This window comes from Sphaerodactylus townsendi, linkage group LG06 (genome assembly GCF_021028975.2).
Source record: "Sphaerodactylus townsendi isolate TG3544 linkage group LG06, MPM_Stown_v2.3, whole genome shotgun sequence".
NCBI classification, from domain to species: domain Eukaryota; kingdom Metazoa; phylum Chordata; class Lepidosauria; order Squamata; family Sphaerodactylidae; genus Sphaerodactylus; species Sphaerodactylus townsendi.
Window position 1 is genome coordinate 62,028,828 of NC_059430.1, and position 20,650 is coordinate 62,049,477.

The window sequence follows — 20,650 nt, forward strand, 5'->3', positions numbered from 1 at the left end:
GTAAAAAAGCTTGATTAGCAAAAGAAAATTATTTAAAACAAAAAATAGTTAAAAGGAATTATGATCTCATAACAAATCCTACTAGTGAAACAGACATTTCAGGATAATAGTACTGGAAAATTGGTCCATACCCATATAATAAGGCTTCAGAACTTGATATACCAGGATATGAACATAAGAACATTTAAAGTACATGGTAACTGGAATATATGGTAAAAGATACTCAGAGGCACATAAGGGCACTGAAGTACCATACTGAAATACTAACACTAACTTACTAACACTAACCATGTCACACCATGTAATCAAACACCTTTAGTGAAAAAACAAAAGAAAATCCTTAGTATTACAGCTGGGGGAACTACCACTTCACAAATAGCATTTTATATGCAAGACAGAACTGCTCAGTTTTGCGCAATGTAACAAAGACAATTATAGCATGAATTACCTGACTGTGGGTACAGTCACACACAAGCTCACCAGAATAGAGAAAAGACATCTACAAAGACTCCAGCCTGTCACTCATGTTCACAATTGGGAGATCCAGCCCACAAACTGGCTGAAAAGTATCATGCTAACTACACATATGACATCTGAAACTTTTATTTATCAAGCATGTAAAAGGAAATCTTTGTAGGTAGTGATGAGAAAGTTTGACATGTATAATAACCCAAAAGAGGATACACTGCAAAAATAGACACCTGCTTCTGTCAGCCAGGGCTTGACAACCACTAGTCTTCAAACAGGGATTTCAACTTGTCAAAGTAGCCCGATAATCAAAGAAATTAGGCATGTGTGTACAGAGCTGAAAAAGTTATCAAAAGAAGACCCCATGGCCTGATATGAAAAAGTTCGTCTGCTAGAGACCGAAGTCTTTGAAGAGTAAGGTGCAACCCAGACCCTTTAGAGGCGAAGGCAGAAAGGTGCACATGGACCACCCACTTTGCAACACACACCATCATGTCAGAGTTCTACTCGGGTCGGGGTTCAGTTCGTAAGGGAGACCAACGAGGCCCCGTTATTTCCCACCCAGACTCCCTAAAAGCCAACTATGCGCAGGCGGAGGAAACCCCAAAACAAGTTCTTAAGCGAGTTTTTTTGCCCCAGACACACCCCCATCTCGTACAGCGCCTGGTACCTCCCAGGGTCAACCCCCCCCTCCCCCGCTCTTTCATCCCAGAACTTCTCACCTCCTTGACGGGCGGGAATTTTTTGCGGCACTCCATGCTCAGGGCCCGCAGATCGCCCTGCATGTTTTCCAGCAGCTTCTTCACGGCCTCCGGACTGCTAGTGCCGGCCATGGCTCCGCCGTGCTGCGGGAAAGGCGACAGCAGCAGCAGCAGAAGCTGGCCGTCTTCTGAGGCGGCGCCCCCAGAGCGCAAGAAAGACCCAGGAGGAGGCGGGGGAGAAGTCGCGGTCCGGCGAAGGAGGAAGGCCGGTCGCTCCAAGCCACGTCCACTCCCGCTCCCACAATGCCGGGCGCCGCCGCCGCACGTCAGTCCCGCTTCCGCACGCAGCGGCTCGGGAAGAGGCGGGGCGGAGCAGGGATCGCTGGCCCTGGAAACGCTTTCCAACCGGCTGAGGAAGCGTTGGGGGGGCGGGAGCTGAAGGGTTTGGGGCCCCAAAGGCGCGCGGTTAGAGCTTCCTTTGAGGCAAGTGTTCAGTCCTGCACTGAGCCTCCAGAGCGTGTCGACCTGTAAGATCACGTGAGTCGGTTTCGGCTTGGTGGGTGGAGGTGTCCCGAGTGGGTCAGGGCGCCCCTCTTTCTGGACCAGAGCGCGTTCCTTATCTTGGCTTTGGTTTTTAGAGGCGCCGGAGTCCCTTCCTCAGACGTGTCCTGACACAAAATACGAAGTTACCTGCGTTATTTATTTAATCGCAGTTGAGGTAGCAACGGGAAGAACCTCCGGGATCAACTGCTTGTCCTGTGTCCTCGACCTCTTATTATGCTTTATGTCGTAAATTCACACCTTTGACAGGGGATCACAGTTACTGTGAGAGAATATTGTTAGATTGTCTTTTGATAAAGAAATCATAGCTACTCATTCAAATTAATGCTTAAACGCCCCCTCCCCTCCCCTTCCACACACACCCCTACAGTATCAGTCACTCTTGCAGAAAGGGATGGGTGTACAGTAGTGCCTGGCCAAGTATACTCCCTTCATGTCTACAGAACAACCCAAATGTCCAGTGGCACCTTAATTCAGCATGAGCTTCTGTGAGACAGAGCTCACTTCCTCCAATATCTGAAGAACTGCTACTCCACTGGATACAGAGCAAGTACCCCTTCCTCTATGCTACAAAGAGCATCTTAAACAGTAGTAGAAGTATTCCATACATTTGCTCTCCTGTACTCAAGCTGAGACCCAAACCTGGCAGCCTTTAGTTTGTTTATTAAAAACAAAAAAAGGTTGCCTCCCAAGAATCGTGACAGCAGCAGTCCCGTGAAAAGGCATGATTAACTGCATGATTTGTGTGCATGATTAAAGTGTCTGCTTTCAACAGGGTTGCTCACATGACTTCAAAATTATTGTAATAACATCCTGCCACTTACCTTTAATTGTAGTTTGCAGTCCAATTCTAAATGCATCTAGGTAGGCAGATACAAAAATACTGATAATAGTGCCAGCATTGTACTTAAATGGATGGTGTGATTCCTGTATAAGGTTTTTCTCTCTGTCATTTTATGTTTGCTAATAACTTATAATAGTAGCAACTACTATTACTAAGCTGGCAAGGGATGACTGAATGGCAAGCTAAAAGGTCGAAGTACCACAAATATCAAAGTCATCAATAGAAAGTTGAGTTATCCAAACATTCGCTTAACGGATCTACCAATATTACTCCACCCACAGTGCACCATACTCAGAATATAAATGTCAATAATATGACAAAGGAAATAGCTCCAAATAGTTTAAACAAGTGAACAAAGGTGCACACTACAGAGAGAAAGAAACTCAACAATGCACATTACCCTAAATTTTGTAAAATCAACTTCTGGTAATCTCTGCATGAAATATCATCCTTGCATTAGTCATCTTAATGGTTCATAATGACACTGCTGCATGCTGAATTCATTCCTTGATGACTAAATCTGCATTCCAGGCACCTCATGTACTTCATACAGGTGGCTGTAATACCACTGTATGAATCTGATTCCTGTAGTAGAAACATTTAACACATAAAGTGCAGGTACATCCCAAATAAGGAACTGGGATATGTTCAAGTGGCATGTTTGGCCCTTGCATCTTTTAAATGTACAAGCCTCAACATTTATTTACTTTTTTGTCAACACCACAGTTCCCTTATGGTGACCATGTAGAGTTTTCAAGGCAAGAGACATCCAGAGGTGGTTTGCCACTGCCTTGCGACTCTGGACTTCCTTGGTAGTCTCCCATCTGAGAACAGGCTAACCTGGGCTATCTAAGTCAAGGCACTTAAATTATATCATCCCCTTAGTAGCACTGTCAGCTCGTTACATCATTGGTCTCCTCTGTTTTGTCTTCACAACAATTCTGTGAGGTAGGTTAGACAGACTGTGACTGGCGTAAAGTCACTCAGCAAGCTTCCATGGCAGAATAGGCATTCAAACTTGGATCTCCTGGGTCTGACATCCCAATCACTACACCATTCATTCCCCCAAGAATCCCACTGTTTCTCTGGTAAATGCGCATGAGAACTATTCTGCACATCAAAACAAGCTTCTGATATTATCTTGGAAATACACTAAGTATGCAAACTGCATATCTAGCCCCTCATAAGCTCTTTGGTGCAAAGCTCTCACAAACATGGGCACCCATGAATTCCTTGGTTTGTCTGCAAATAAGAAACTTGGAATTGAAGAGTTTTATATTCTTCATTTTCCCTTGCAGGCAAAGCAAATGAAATTGGGTACACTTACATGGGTGGACAAACATTGTTATACCAGATCTCATACCTGTAATACTCAAAAGAGCTAAATGTGACAGCGAGCTTCCATCCTTCATCATCCTCTGCTTGTTATGATCTACTGTATTGTACGCAATTGCCTACTTCAAAAATATCAAATATATACAGTGTATTGTTTCCATGTTTGGTGTTGTCAGAAGATGCTGTTATGATTTCCTTCTGGCACGTTATCAAGCACATTTAGCATTAAAACATTTTCTATAGTCACTAGCTGTCTCCTTCCAGTTAAGGAAAACAAATATTGAAGCACTTTTTTTGCAAGTCTTATGGGATGTCACATTTCTGTCAAATTTGGCAGGGAGAATTTTGGGGGATATATACAAATTGATGGTTGATGATAAAGAATTCATAGTAAGAGCCATTACATAAAAATGGAAACAAAATGGTGTAAAAGATAAAGATATTATTCAAAAAATAATAGATAATATAAATAAGAAAAAAATTGAGAAATATGCAGAGTTGGAGAAAAAAATAATGTTAAAATGGTACAGAACCCCGAAGCAATTGGCATATATGATAAAAGGACTCAGTCTAAAGTGTTGGCATTGAGGGGATAAAAAAGCAATATACTTATGTGGATGAAATGTGAGGTGGTTAAACAATGATGGAAATATGTCTTGCCGTAAATAGAAAAATATGCAAAAGTACAAATAAGGATAAATATAGACATATTGTTTCTAGGAATAATTGATAATAGAGAAATAGAACAAAGACAGAGGTTAATGTTTAAATTAATTATAAGAGCAGTTCATGCTGTAATAGCGTTGGGATGGAAAGATAAGAATTTATGGACTATACAGAAATGGCTGGAATATGTATGGGAACAAGTACAACTAGAAATTTTTGGAATAATGCCAAGAAACCAGATATGGCAAGATAAATAAATGGACATGATGATAATTTGGACAGAATTCACAGATTGGATGACTGAAGTTGGAATTACAGAAGATAAATGGAAAAGAAGAGTTAAAAGAATGAACCTGCTGCTGCACATTTGAAGAAGAGAAGAAAGAATGTGGAGGGTGGGAGGGAGGGTAAAAAAAGGGGGTAAAAGATATTAAGGATGTAATAAAAGGTTGTAAAATGAATGTAAATATATCAATCCAAAATATCAATTAAAAATTTAAAAAACACATTTCTGTCAACATTTTCTCACCGGAACATTGCTCCCAAAAACACAGTACACCTGCTGAATCAGGCCAGAGATCCATCTAATCCAACATTCTGTTTCACAGTGGCTCTCCAGCAGCCTGGGAGGGCCAGCTAATAGAGGCGAAGGCATTCCCTGGATGTTGCCTCCTATTAGTACAAGTATTGAGATATTTGCTGCCTCTGTATATGGAGGTTTTATTTAGTCACCATGGGTAGTAGCTATTGATATATTTATCCCTCCATCAATCTGTTTAATTCCTTTCTGTTTACCATTTAAACATAGTTATCAATTAGTTGCCCTGCTAAGGCACAGCAAAATATGTCAACAATAATAAAATCCTGTTTCTCGCTAATGCATATATCCAGTTCCTTCAGTTAAGAACGCAGTTGTACCTGTGTTACGTTTATCAGAAACTGCTATGGTATTCTGAATAAAATTTTATTACTGAAGGCTTAAAATAAATGGTAACCAGAGGACAGCCTAAAAAGGTTTGCTTTTTAAAAACAATTCCCAGCATGTGCCAGCTATTTGATTTTTCAGATATCTCTATGCCAGGATTTCTTACCTTGAACATTACTTTTCTCTGTAGTAGGAAAGCATGTTTCACATGACACCTGAATGTGCTCCTCTGCAGGGTACCAATTTGTTGGTCCTTATCTAAATGATATGTAGAAGAAAAAGAAGAGGAGTTTGGATTTATACCCCCCACCTTTTCTCTCCTAGTCCCACACTAGCCAGGCTGGGCTTGTCCTTCCACTCTTTCATGAACACAGTGGTGAAAAACAGCAGCAAAATATATTTTGAGTTTTCTACTCAGCACCAGCTGGATGCAAAGGGCTCAGCAGTGAGAGAAAGATATCTTCTGAATTGCACATAGTAAATATGTACCTTTTATGCTGACAGGAAGTTCTTCTGGATGAAGCCATGTTATGGCTGACTTGCAATGACCAGATCCTTGTAAGAAGCCAGTGATTCCATAGGTAAAATGGACACCTTATACCAGCAATGTGAGTCACCATATTTAAAACTGGAGAGGTTTGTGTTTCTGAAATACTTTTCTGAAAGCTAACATTTTATTGTTTGGGTCTAGATATGCCTGAAAGTATCCGCTGGATTAATAAATGACTTTAGAAATCAGTTCATTCCATAATTTGGGAAATACATTATAGGACATTGATGTCTACCATTATTTTTATTCAATCTGTTCCCCAGTCTAAAGTTTGAGTACCATCACATTTAGATACTATATGCTGGCAGGCCTATGTTAACTTCTCCTACTAAACAAGCCTTTCAAGCAGAGGCGTTCCTCCCATTGGGCAAAGTGGGCAGCTGCCCAGGGCGCCACCTTGTGGTGGGCGACAAAATTGCATGTTCGTTTGTGAAGGATTTTGTATTTTCAGAGTTTTTCTGTTTTTGGCCTGCAGGGGGAGCAGATTTTAAGCTAGCACAGGGGTCTGCAACCTGCGGCTCTCCAGATGTTCATGGACTACAATTCCCATCAGCCCCTGCCAGCACGGCCAATTGACCATGCTGGCAGGGGCTGATGGGAATTGTAGTCAATGAACATCTGGAGAGCCGCAGGTTGCAGACCCCTGAGCTAGCAGCACCAAAATTCCAGGAATTTTTCGGGAGACTCTCCTGATGATACCACCCAGGTTTGGTGAAGGTTGGTTTAGGGAGTCCAAAGTTATGGACTCCCAAAGGGAGTGCCCCCATCCCCCACTGTTTCCAATGGGAACTAATAGGAGATAGGGGCTACACCTTTGAGGGTCCATAACTTTGGACCCCCTGAAACAAACTTCACCAAACCTGGGTGGTATCATCAGTAGGGTCTCACAAAGATACTCTGAAATTTTGGTGCTGCTATCTTAATAATTGCACCCCTGGCAACAGGCACCCCCTAAATTTCCCCAGATTCTCTTTTTAAATCCACTCCCTTCCTGCCAATGCTTGTTTTCTTTCTTTCCTTTATTCTCTCAATGCCTAATAAAGGTTGTTGTTGTCGTTGTTGTTAAATCCACCCCCTTTGGCATGAATTTAAAGGGAGAATCTGAGGTCCCCAGTTTTAACATTGAAAATGATGCTGTTTCAGGGTGGGGGAGAATCCACCCCAAAATAGCATCACTTTCAATGTTGTTTAAACTGGGGACCCCAGATCCTGCCTTTAAGGTGGATTTAAAAGGAGAATCTGGGCTCCTTAGTTTAAACACCATTGAAAGTGATGCTGTTTGGGGGTGGATTCCAGCATCACTTGTTTAAACTAGGGAGCCCAGATTCTCCTTTTAAATCCACCTTAAAGGGAGAATCTGCGGTCCCCAGTTTAAATAACATTGAAAGTGATGCTGTTTCCCCCAGTTGGGGGATTAGATACAACACCATAAAATGTTTTCATAACAGTAATAAAACATTTTGAAAACATTTTCCAAAAATTATTTCTGCTGTGTGGCATGGCCCCACTGCTGTGTTCAGATTTGTGAGTTGGGGCATGTTCTATAATGTGATGGTGACTTTGAAACGACCTGGTGGAAAAAATCATTGTTTGGTCACGGTGGGGAGGATGGCCGCTCATGGGGGGGCATCAAACTCAGGTTTTGCCCAGGGCTCCAGTTTGCCTAGGTATGCCTCTGCTTTCAAGTAAAAATACCAATCCAATTATACCAATTAATGCTACCAGAAGAGTGACATTAAGAAATAAGCTACACTGGGGTCTATACAAAGACACCTTGTGAACAATCACCTATTTACTTACTTTGGAGTAATTGAAGGTAAGGAATGTGGGATTACATACCTACATGGGAAAAAACCCTCCTGTAGTTGGAAAGCTAGCATGGCAAAAAGAAGTATTCTGTTTAGTGTGCTGAGATTTTGAAATCACTTCTGAAATGCTAGATACTGAAGTATTGCACTTCAGGAAGAACTGTGTTACATACGTCTAAAGCTTTGAGTCAACTCTTTTAGGAATATTTTAAAATGGCTGAAAACTTGGTCACTTCAGTAATTTCATCCAGTTGCTTAAAGCATGAACCTCAGTGTTGGTTTTGCAGCAGTGTTCGCTCTTCACAATGGTGATCTAGTCCCACAGCTTTCTTGTAAGAAACTAAAAAGACTAAGTAAGGCCTTGAATAGCTTTATTGAAATTTGTATAAATAAAACATGCGCATTTCAAATGTAAACCCAAGTGAATTCAAGTGCAGACAATTTTTAACCTCTGTCATGCAGGAGGCTAGCTTACATAAAAAAAACAAAAAACAGAAAGCAGCTTTAAAATACCAGGATGAAACACCAGCTTTTAATATCAAAGTATAAAGCAAAGCCATGTCCACAAACCTAATTTTAATCCTGGTCAAATGCAATTTTAAACTTTTCAATGCTAACATAAATAAATAATTTACCAAAATGTGCACTCACAGAGTGAACTTTATTTACAATACACAATTCATAACCTATTGTATTTGATTAGTTCAAGTGAAGATCATACTTTTTGCTTTAACAATGGTGGGATTTCAGGTAGTAGATATGTGAAGTGTGCCTCCACACATAGGGAGCTCCTATCAAAGGCAGTATTGTATATGAATCAACAATACATTCTTCCAACTATATCAAAGGGAAAGCAGGAAATAAAAAAAATGTTTCAAACTGTCAACACTTATTTTTGGCATCCCAGACTCCTTGAACATGAGTAATTAAAATCCAATTCAAGGTGTGTATCCTTTATCTACTTACTGTACAGGTTCTGACTCTTGAACATGCAAATGCCAATTCTTCTATATTAAGTTACCTTTTGAGATAAGATGTAAGGCTATGGTGAATTCCACCAAGAACACACATGAAAAATTAACAGACCTATCTTTAAACCAGTTGTCCATTTACAATTTGAAGGCAAGTTATATGGAAAAGTCATCTAAGTTTGATGCACAGTCGTTACTATGAATACAGTTTACTATTAAAAATCGGACCCTATTACACGGTATGTAGTTTGTAAGTTAACAAACTACCAAAATGGGGGAGAGGGACTTACAGCACAATTAAAATTTTTGGACTGACACCAGATTAAAGTTACGCACATCTTATAAGCAAGGTAACAGGAATTATGTGTACAAAGTAGATCCAACAAGCAATGAGGGATACTTACATTTAATTGAAAAATTCAATTCCTTAATGCAGCATGAAATCCAGAACCTGTTCCACAGCAGCAGTAAGATGAACATAATATTCTGGAAGATTACTTATACCAAAAAAGGTTAAAACACCTTTTCAAGTTTTCTTTTATCATGATTTTGATGTTTGTTATTTATTTTAAGTCAACATTTATTTCAGGGAAAAAACTGAAAAATCTGGTGTTCGAAGAATACTGCTGCACTTATGTATCACATATATTAGGTAAATCAGTATTTGTTACAGGTATACAGACATACCCATCCCAAAATCCAGAATCTGCGGTAATATTCTTTTGATGTTAACACAAAAGACCAAATCCACAAAGAGCTGATATTAACTTGCATCAAAAAAGAAACCATAATCCATCCAAACTGCAGCAGAAACTGTAAAGGGGTTTATTTGTGATTTCCTATATATAGCTTGTGAATACAAGATTGTAGAGACAAATTCTGTTAATGTTTTTCATTGTGTTTCACTTCAAGTACTGCACAAGTTAAAATGTAATAAGGATTTACATTCTGTCATCTGAAATTTCCCATCTCAGATTTTATTTTTAATTTGGTGGGTAATTTTGCTGTTTTGATAGAAGTGTCCCACAAGACAGCTTTTTCCCTCTCTGTATGGCTTCTAGGTCTTCCATTAGTTAGTGTGCATACAATTTTCATTCTCTATATCATTCTCATTACTGTCTTCGTCACTCTCTAATGGAATGCCGGTGGCAGCAGAAGCACCTTGTTTTGTTTCCCGGTCAAGAGGGAAAAAACCAGTTCCACTGATTGTGTCCTGTCTCTGGTAAAAGAGCACATAGGCTGCTTTAGACTGTAAAATAAGAAAATATATGTTTAGTGTTATAAAAAACTGTCTTTTTTCTGTCACTATCTGCATGCATTTCAAGTCTTACTCTTACTGTAGGAACTGATGGAACACTAAAAAGAGATCTATTCAAAAACAGGAACAGAAAATTTCCCATCTTTAATGTAACCCATGCAAGATTTCCTTCATGTCCCATACATTTCATTTATAAATTCTGATCTCATAGAAAACCCAGCTGACCTGTACATCAAAGCAAGGTGAAGCTGCCATTTCAGCATCCAATTCAGAGTTTGCTGTTATTCAAACACAAATTCAAGCTGCAGTAAGACAGCAACAATTAAACTATAATAAATTCTCTGAGCACTGGGATTGCTCAGGTTGGGTGTGTGTATTTGGGATAAAAGAGGCTTTCAAGGGAAATTGAGAGGGAAAGTTAGAGCAAAGGACATTAAAAGTCCTTAAACAGAAGCAAGAAATGTAAGTCCAAGTATAAATGGTACATGATGGACCATGAAAGGGGGATATGAAAACTGTCCTATTTGAGATAGTAACAACATACTTGTGGAGAGAGGTGGCAGAGAAGAAGAGTTGGTTTTTTATACCCCACTTTTATCTACTTTTTAAGGAGTCTCAAAGCAGCTTACAATCACCTTTCATTCCCCTTCCCACATCAGACACCTGGTGAGGTAGGTGGGGCTGAGAGAATTCTGAGAGAACTGTGACTAGCCCAGCAGTCTTCATGTGGAAGAGTGGGGAAACAAACCCAGTTCATCAGGTTACAGTCTGCAGCTCTTAATTACTACACCATGTTGGTTAGATGAAAAACCTGAAGACTTCACTTAATCTGCTAGCCAACTGCAATTAATATTTGCTGCTGAGGAAAGTAACAGCACTAAATGAAAGAGAACTATTTCTACTTTTTCTCAACAATATTTTGAAAATCTGCTTATATGTATTGTCATCTTAAACTGAAACAAAAAGTGGAATTCATCTGTGAACTGCTGCTTTTTAAAATTGTATTTATACTTTTCCTGAAAAATATAGAAGGCTGGGGGAAAAGAAAATGGACAGTTTTTCAGGTCTGTGAAATCAGAAGCTTACAAGCTTTCGATAAATTCAACCTGAGCTTTCTCTTACAGTTCTCTGATCATGAATGAAATATTGTGATATATCCATAAAAATTATCCCATGTTTGTTAAAGTCTGCATATACTAATTAATAAAAAGACTGGGTTTTCTGAATAACAATCTAGTTGGCTTCTCTTGGACAAAGCTTTTATCTCTAAGTGTAATTTTATCCTAATGTACTAGCACCATATACTGGACAATGAAGAAACAGCTGGCTAGGAACCTCATTTGGCCACATTAATGAACAATAGGGAGGAAACATCTTGAAGGAAAAAAAAATATTTGGAATCCCAGATGAAAAATTAGATGACTTTTCAATTAATGACTTATTTCACAGAACATAAGAAAACTAACGAAAGACAAAATGTAATAAAAGTATTTTCCAGGCTGACAATGCAGTGCTTAGCAGAGTACTTGCAGCACTAGAAACCAGAAACCACACGCAATGCTGAAATCACTAGAACACTCTGGCAGTTGCCATTCCCTTTCATACTACCTCATTACCCTGACTGCTGGTCACTGATGATTACGTGCTCTCTTCACATTGCCCCTCTACCTTCATTGCAAGTCTTGTCTGTATCCAAGGCCAGGGATGGAGGCACCAGGTGTAACAGCTGAATGCTGAGCAGCAATACTTGGATGTCCAGCTACCGCCTGCATACTCTACACTGCTTTTCTGCACCCCCAAGATTCCAGGTTTTCTCACTGATCAAGTGCAGAATGGGAGAAGATCCAGGAACAATAGCTTTGCATCAATTCTGGAATTAACAAACCTGGTTCAGAGCAGATGCCAAATTGACAATTGAACCTGTAGATGTGACATAACGATCAGTGGTTCTGAAAATGGTTACTAAATTATAGGAATCACTACAGTACCTTTGGCCCCTTCCACATGGGCCAAATACAGTGCCCTGGGGATGGCAAAAACGCCGTCCCCAGGGAGCTGTTCAAGATGGGCATGAAGGCCAGCTGCTTTCTTTCGCGCTTGGCCAGCATGCCACCCTCCACGCCTCCCCCAAGCTGGGCACGAAGCGCGCCATTTTTCCCCACCTGCGCTCCTGAGCGCAGGTTGTTGGAAGCAACGTCGCGTAGCGGCCTTGGCGGCTGGAAGGCGCCATCCCTCCCCCCTTTGCCCAATCGACCTACCTTCTCTGTGACCGTCCGGCGCGTCGCCGAGGCCTGGGGACACGCCCCCCTGCCCTGGGACTCTGGAGTGGTCGCACAGGGCAGGGGGGTGTCCCCTAATGGCACCTTCAGTGAGTCTGCGCCCGGATGGTCACAGAGAAGGTAGAGTCGATCCGGACCAACGAGCGGCTCACAGCGGCGCCCGCTCTTCCCATTCGTTACCGGGACCATTTGTGCGAATGGTCCCGGGGGGGTTGGGTCGGCGTGCATGACAGCCCCCAGCATGGCTGTGCGGAAACGGCCTTTGTTTCTTATTGCTAAGCAAGAATTGCTGAACAGCATAAATTCAGTGACCTGCACAAAAGTAAAAGTCAAATGAGCTTCAGCAAACTGATGTTATGTAGGTACGTCTCAAATGCGACGTTCTGAACTTTTCAAATGTCATCTAGGCCAGGGGTAGGGAACCTGCGGCTCTCCAGATGTTCAGGAACTACAATTCCCATCAGCCTCTGTCAGCATGGCCAATTGGCCATGCTGGTAGGGGCTGATGGGAATAACTGACTCTAGTTTATCTCTGAACATCTGAGAGTCAAGAGGGTCTCCCTACCCTGATCTAGGCCTTTTGTGCACAAGTTGTTTACAATGTATCTTGCTGCCAAAAGCTACAGCCAGTGTGGTCTAGTGGTTAAAAGTGATGGACTCTAATCTGGAGAACTGGGTTTGATTCCCTACTCCTCCACATGTGTGGCAGACTCTTATTTGGTGAACTGGATTTGTTTCTTTGGTTCTACACATAAAGCCTTCCGGGTGACCTTGGGATAGTCATAGTTCTCTCCCCACCCCACCTACCTCACAAGGTGTCTGTTGTGGGGAGAGGAAGGAAAATGAACTTTGTAAGCGGTTTTGAGACTCCTTACAGCTGAGAAAAGTGGGGTATAAATACAAACTCTTCCTCTTGTTCTACATTTTTTCTTTTAATTTTGCACATTTTTTCCTCCATGTGGTTCTATAAATGTTTTCCCTTAATTTTTCCTTCATTATTTTCCTGAGTACTTTAAGCACAATGGTTTTTAAAAAAAATCTATTTCCAAGGTAGCTTCCCTTGGGCATGTGATCATGTTGAAATGGTCATTATTTTTTTTAACCCACCAAACACCTTTCCTTATCCATGCCCCTGCGTAGTCTCCCAATCTACCCTTCAACCATTTTTCCTCCCCCTCCTCCATTTTCAAAAGGATTTAAAAATTTTTTCCATTGCATTAGCAATGTAATGAAAGGACACAGACACAACCCAGGTTGATTGTATCAGTTTTGTCCATTTCACCCTGAATGAATGATGTCACATTAAGGCAAAGGTATAGTGTATTTGTAGTTAGGAGCAAGTGGAATTGACAAGGGATTTGCTTTCACAGGAGGAAATTGTCAAAAGACTGCCACAGTAATGATGGTCCTTTACTGCAGTAATCCCTTGTCAATTTCCTCCTTCCAAAACAACTTCGCCTGTCAATTTCACTTGCTCCTAACTGTGGACACATAACTGGAAATTGCTCATTCTGAATGAAACTGACAAAGCTGATAAGACTGACCTGGGTTGTATCTGTGCCTTTACGTTACATCACTAATGCAATAGACTTATTTTTTAAAAAATCCTTGTGACATCGGAGGATGAGGGGAGAAGAAAATGGCTGAAAGGAAGGGTACCATAAACAGTTTTGGTAAAAGACATATGCTGAACTGTGTTCAAGCTTGCTCATGGACAACCATCATTTTCTTGTTTTAAGAAAAAAATTACTTGCCACTATTTGTTCCTCAGATGCGGTGGACACACTACTATCATCGAAGTAGTACCATTTCCCATCATCCTTGTTTTTTGCAAAAGCAGTGTCTGTAGCATGAGGGGGAAAAAGTTTTACTTGGCAGCTTTGATAACAGATCATAAAAAAAAATCACACACACACACATTACTCACAGTGTCCTCCTCCCATGCCTCCATAGTGGTTGGACACAGCAATCAAGTTATATCGACAAGGCCCAGCATTTGGATTTATAAGGAACTCTGACATATCCAAATCACTGTTTAAAGAAAAAAACAACATTAATGACGAACAGGATGTGGGTTTTTTTTTTGCTATAATGCCTGCCTCTAAACCTAAAACAAAGCAAAAATGAATCATACTGAAAAGTTTGGGAGTTTAAATGTTTAATTTGTATTCATCAAAATTTAAATGTATCATCCTTGCCCCTAAAGCAGGAGATGGTAAGCCTCAAACAAAACAGGTCTTGTTCACTTTAAATGAAGGAGAATACTAGAGTTACCATAGTTCCTTCACTTTAATAAATTATTCTTTGTAAGTATTTAAAGTGACAGGGATTTCTCTCGGCATAAATGCATTTAAGAGCCTTGTAAATGCAAACAAAAGTATTCTTAAAATACCTCTAAAGATGATTTGATTTAATATTTCAATGCAATTTCTAAATTAATAGCATCATTTAAGAAAACCTGATTTACTTACCTCGCCTATTCAATGCAATTCACACAAAGCTCATTTTTAGGGCCAGCTACATTACTTCTGAGTAATAAGCACTGTGATGGCAATTTAATCCACTATATAATATTTAACATTAAATGCAGGGCAACTCAAGACACATGCCTAGTGGGCAAGGCATCCAACTAGGACACATGGTCCCCCTTCCCCTTTCAGTGTTCAGTACCTGGTGCTTCCTGTAACCACCGTGCTGGCTGGCTAGGCTGCTTTCATTCTACACAGAGCCCTTTAGGACACACTGAACTAGCTGTGTGGATCTTGGGATAAAGCTGTGTGCAGGCCATCTGAGGCAGCAGTACTATGTAGAGGTTAATGTCAGGTGAGACTCAAGTTAAAAGCTTTCTCATAAAGCCCGCTGGGTAACCTTGGACCAGTCATTCATTCTCTTAACTTAATCCATTTCAAAGGGTGTTGTTAGCATGGGAAATAAGTGATCTACATATTCCACTGTACACTCCTAGGAAGAACGGTGGTACAAAAATGCAAGGACAAATGGGCAGACTAATACACAATACAAACCTACTACACCAAGCAAAGTTATCTCATCTGGCTGTTGTTGGTTTTCCAGGCTGTGTGGCGTGGTCTAGCAGTTTTTGCTCCTTATGTTTTGCCCACTTCTATAGCTAGCATCTTCTGAGGCATGCCATGGCAAGATGTATTTATCTTCATGGTACAGAGAGAGAAACAGATCTTACCATGTCATGCTTCTGAAGATGCCAGCCATAGATGAGGTCAAAACATTAGGAGCAAAAACTACCAGACCATGGTCACACAGCCGGGAAAACCCACAACAGCCAGTTGATTCCAGCTGCAAAAACCTTCAACAATACATTATCACATCTGGCTTGTGCTTTTTGATGTTTGATTTTGGGAGGGCACAACTACAAATTTCCTATGCTATTATTTATTTGTAAAAGGTTAAAACAAGGTTTTAGACAAGATCACTTAGAAATGTAGCAAGCAGAGGGAAGGAAAATGCTGACAAAACTGGGGAAGATTTTGTTGACAGTATAGTTTTATTTAGGGAAATATAGGGTCAATATTTTAATGCAGAAACAGGAATTCATAGCAACAAAATCTGAGAAACATCACCAGCAAAAGACGTAGATGAGATAATCTAGATTCTAGACATGGTAAATACTGTTATTATTTATTTTAACAAGGCACTTTACAAGACACAGTATTTCATACAGATTTTCTAATTCTCCATCCTCTGCCTAGATTACTTGCCGGAAGATGTGTAGCTTGATGCCCACTAAATCAAAATACAAATTGAACAGGGAATTCTGCTCTTTCCTAGAAGCATAATTAACATGATAACCAATGTAAACATGACAGCTAACTGTCAGTGAATGTATACATTCTCTTACTTTATTGGGAAGTCAACCAAAGTATCCAATTTATCTCTCATGTATCTGCTGTAAGAAAAACGTTTTAGATGCACCACCAATACTGGTGGCAGTGACCATAAATCCAGCTTTTTGGTAGCTTGCTGATGTTCTTTACAGTTTGGGCAATACCTGGAAAATACAAATTCATCATGTCAAAATCTTGTTTATGATAAGTTGAGGTATATCTCATTAATGTTGTGCATGATTGCCCCTCTCCCCCCCCCCCCCATACATACATTTCTGTGACATTACACAAGCAAACAACCTATTCTAGTTTATTTCAGAGTGTTTTACCAATCAACTGTCTGAACTGGAGAGACATACAGCATCCATTTAATCTGAGGCCTAAGGAACCTGAACCCTCTGCTTCTCACAGTATGTGAATGGAAAATTAAGTGCAAATGCTCATTAAGACTCTATTGTCTCTAGCCTGATATTATCTGTGAAAGGACATATGATTACTCTTATGAGCTGTAGAAGCAGGTGGACACATGTCCTATTCAGATATAACTCACGCTCTCAGCTACGGTCCTTGGGATGTTACCAAGAGAAAGATTTGGAGTTGACTTTGGGATCACACCCATGGTTCCTTGAACCACATGGAGAAGTCAAGGACCCAACTCTGAGATCTAGCACTAGGGAAGACCAGTTTAGCCCCAAGGTAGACTTTTCTTTCTTCCATGGAAATGAATGGCTGCCTGATATGCCCATGCAAAAATGTGAATGGAGACAATGCTGGAGTAGAGATAATAAGCTTTCTTGCATGACAGCTTCCAGCAACAGGGATTCTTGGAATCATTACATAATTTCCAGTCCAGCAGAAAGCCTCGTTTTAGTGTTCATGAGATTTTAGTCATTTTTTTCCCTAGAAGATGCAGGAACATCATTCACACTCAAATGAGGAAGGCACTCTTGTGTATGAGGACTACAGTGAAATAACCAGTCTAATAGTAAGGTGCAGCTGTTGCTTAGAGTTTTAGATTAATTACTACTTGGGAATATAAAGGTGAACTGATCACTACAGAAATGCAGCAAATACTTTCCCCACTAGTCTGAGAAACAATATCAGCACATTGGTTGCATTTGGGCTCTTACCATGGATCTTCAGCACCAAGCTTTTCCTTAGTTGTGAATAATTCAATGCAATCTTTTAATTTCACAAAGGGTTTTTTTGGAGGTCTGTATTCCACACTTTCATGCTTTTCAAAATCCTAAAGAGAAGTATTTCTTGAGTTAAGAGAACAAATGAAACAAAACTCATTTTAGTGATATAACCTCACAGTAGATATTTTACATGCTCCTACATTTGGAAAGCTAACCCAAAAAGAACAAGAGGCCCATTTTACTTTAAATGAATCATATAAATCTTTACTATCCATTTTTTGTAATACTGCTGCATATGTACTAAAACCCACATACCTCAGCAGCATTTTCATCAAAGTATCTCTTCTTAACTTCGGGATCCCAGTCCAAAGCCAAGAAAGATCTTTCTAAAAAGCAAAATACAAACTAGTTAAAAATATATCAAATTCATTTTGATTTAATCATGCTGACTAGTAACCAAAATACATTAAATCACTGTTTTACGTACTCCTAAGAAAACTACGTGATTTTTAAAAAATTGTTCAACATTAAATGCAGCTAGATCACTATATAACATATCGTACCATGAAATTCTTAACAGTGAGCTGTGGAGAACAGGAGCACAACTTAAGAACCATTCGTCAAGTGTAGTATTATATTTACTTAGCACATTTTCATCCTACCCTTCTCCAATCATTCTCCCCACTCCACCCAAAAAAAATTCATAAAAATCCCTCAAAGTAGAGGAAGTTGAAAAAGAGAGACACTGGTCCAAGGTTACTCAGGAAGCTTCATGGTCAAGCACAAGTTTGAATCTTGTCCTAAATCCTACTCCAACTCTCTAACCACTACATTACGGTTACTGCTCTCTCCTCCATGACATTCGAACTGGACTTTCATCAAGTGCAAAGACTAGGATAGCTCATATAGGCAAGCTAAAAAGATCAGTTAAGGTTTTCGAAATGACATCAACCAGCAGATATGATACTACAAAGTAATATCCAAGAACACAATTGAGCAGAATAAAATGTATTTCATTGTAAAACTTACCATCTAACCTAAGTTGCCTGTCATCAAATCTAATATGCCTGATATCATCTTTGACATAATTGATATCGGTATTGCCTAAGCTGTTAAACTGGAATGTGAACAATCTTTTTTTGTGTCCCATAAGATGATCCTTGCAGGAGTCCTCTGTACACAACCCATTCTCAGAGTCATTATCTCCTCCAACAGAATCTTCTGACTGACTGTTTTCATTTTCAGAAGGAAGTTCCTGATCCTGGCTTGATTCATCATCTTGTTCATCTGTTTCCATTTCACCTGGAATGAAGGATACAATCAATGAAACTGACACTACTTCTTATTCAAACAGCAATGTATTTACTTTTTATTTTCATTAAGCAAAATGAAAGCATGGATGAATATCATGCTAAAAATAAAGGGCATCACTTGATGCTGAAGTCTATGAATACACACGTGTGTAACAATTAGCTCCAAGTTTCTTTAAATATGCTGTGCATTCTATTAACAATTGACTGGGCAGAAGTGGTATAAACTGTAAGCCCCTTCTCTATACATGTCAGAGCCTGGCAAGAGTTCTCTTTTTACTTGCAGGACAGCTGCCATAACACGAAGGATTGTGGAAAAACTAAAGGAATACTGAAAGACATACTTTAGAACCTTTCCCTCAAAACTGAATCAAAACAACAGTATGATACTCAAATCTTACTTGGGGATCCTTCTTCATGAATTCCATTTGGGCCATTACCATTTATACTATTGTCCTTGCAGCACTGCAAAGATGCTTCAGTGTCTTCTGTTTCAGTAGAGGTTTTCACGTATCGACTAAAAACATCAAGTAGTTGGAACAAAAATAAAAATTAGTTGCAATAAAAATTCATATGACTTATTTTATCATATTCCTTTGACCTGTGAAATATATTTGCATGATGCAATGAATAAACCTGGGAGCATTAATAGTTCTGCCGTATTATTTTACAGTTGCAAGAAATCAACAAACAAACATCACTGATTGCATGCTGTCCTCAAAACACGTGTCAAAGCCAGAAAAAAAGTGGGTTTGAAGCAGTGACGTAGGAATAGATTTTTTATGGGGTTGGTTCAGGGGGCATGCCCCCACGCACCCCTGGGAGCGTGACCACACCTCTCCAAGTCCCACCCCGGTCTCAGTGCTTATAAAAGCAGCTCTCCGAGGCTCAGAACAGCAGACTCCCCTGCCCCCCCCCACTGGCTGGGCTCCCAGCTGGCAGTCCCTTCTGCCCTCCCCTCTGGGCAGAGGCGTAGCAAGTAAAAATGGAGCCCAGTGCAAATCTGAGTTGTGCGCCCCCGCCCCCCCTCCCGTGGTTGGCTGCTGTGATGCTGGAAATCAGCCCCAAACAGCATCACTTTCAATGGTGTTTAAACTAGGAAGCCCAGATTCTCCTTTTAAATCCATCTTAAAGGGAGAATCTGGGGTCCCCAGTTAACAACATTGAAACTGATGCTGTTTTGGGGTGGATTATCCCCCACCCTGAAAAAGCATCACTTTCAATGTTTAAACTGGGGACCTCAGATTTTCCCTTTAAATCCATGACAAAAGGAATGGATTTAAAAGGAGAATCTGGGGAAATTTGGGGGGTAACTGCTGTCAGGGGTGCAATCTCAAAGGTGTAGCCCCCATCTTCTATTAGTTCCCACTGGAAAAAATGGGGGATGGGCATTCCCTTTGGGAGTCCATAACTTTGGAACCCCTGAACCAAACCTCACCAAACCTGGGTGGTATCATCAGGAGAATCTCCCAAAAAATTCCCGATATTTTGGTCCTGCTAGCCTAAAAGCTGCACCCTCTACAGGCCAAAAATAGAAAAAACACTAAAAAATACCAAAAAACCCACAAACGGGGAGCGGAGCTTTGGACATGTAATGGGGGAGGGGTTTGAACCTGGGAACCCCCCCTTACCCATGTCCTTGGTTTGGAGGGGGAGATATCCCCTTCTGGTCCCCACTATTCATACCTGTCAAAATATGCAACACATAGTCTCTGAGCACTTAGAAAAGCTTCGAGTCCAGTAGTACCTTAGAAACTGCCAAGGTTTTCAGGGTATGAGCTTTCAAGAGTCAAAACTTACTTTTTAAGGAGTTTTGAATCTCAAAACTTATACTCCCAAAATTTTGTTTGTCTCTAAAGTGCAACTGGACTCAAATATAGCTCTTCTACTGCAGACCAGCATGGCTACTCTCTTGACACTATTTCCATATACTTTGAAATGTACCATCAGTACTGCAGTTATTATACAAGCTATT

The 20,650-nt window shown here is 40.3% G+C and overlaps 2 protein-coding genes and 1 long non-coding RNA gene across 11 annotated transcripts in view; 1 reads left to right on the forward strand and 2 right to left on the reverse strand.

Moving 5' to 3' along the window:
* Positions 1 to 1,581, reverse strand: part of MON2 (MON2 homolog, regulator of endosome-to-Golgi trafficking) — a 92,657-nt gene extending 91,076 nt beyond the window's left edge. For 2 of the 4 annotated variants that reach the window (XM_048501563.1, XM_048501561.1), the window contains exon 1: positions 1,191 to 1,581. In XM_048501563.1, the coding sequence (XP_048357520.1) occupies positions 1,191 to 1,301 (111 nt within the window). In that variant the 5' untranslated portion in view covers positions 1,302 to 1,581. The remainder of the gene's footprint in view (positions 1 to 1,190) is intronic. The other 2 variants (XM_048501564.1, XM_048501562.1) reach the window with 1 other exon arrangement.
* On the forward strand, positions 1,438 to 19,237 carry LOC125435379. The gene is made up of 3 exons (XR_007244886.1): positions 1,438 to 1,706; positions 6,005 to 6,108; positions 18,611 to 19,237. It is a non-coding gene; the product is annotated as an uncharacterized LOC125435379 (long non-coding RNA).
* USP15 (ubiquitin specific peptidase 15) overlaps positions 8,213 to 20,650 on the reverse strand; it is a 62,017-nt gene continuing 49,579 nt past the window's right edge. For all 6 annotated transcript variants that reach the window (XM_048501568.1, XM_048501565.1, XM_048501569.1 and 3 more), the window contains 8 exons: positions 19,077 to 19,192; positions 18,395 to 18,667; positions 17,681 to 17,751; positions 17,357 to 17,472; positions 16,241 to 16,390; positions 14,294 to 14,397; positions 14,121 to 14,209; positions 8,213 to 10,078 (listed from right to left, as the gene is read on the reverse strand). In XM_048501568.1, the coding sequence (XP_048357525.1) occupies positions 9,899 to 10,078; positions 14,121 to 14,209; positions 14,294 to 14,397; positions 16,241 to 16,390; positions 17,357 to 17,472; positions 17,681 to 17,751; positions 18,395 to 18,667; positions 19,077 to 19,192 (1,099 nt within the window). In that variant the 3' untranslated portion in view covers positions 8,213 to 9,898. The remainder of the gene's footprint in view (positions 10,079 to 14,120; positions 14,210 to 14,293; positions 14,398 to 16,240; positions 16,391 to 17,356; positions 17,473 to 17,680; positions 17,752 to 18,394; positions 18,668 to 19,076; positions 19,193 to 20,650) is intronic.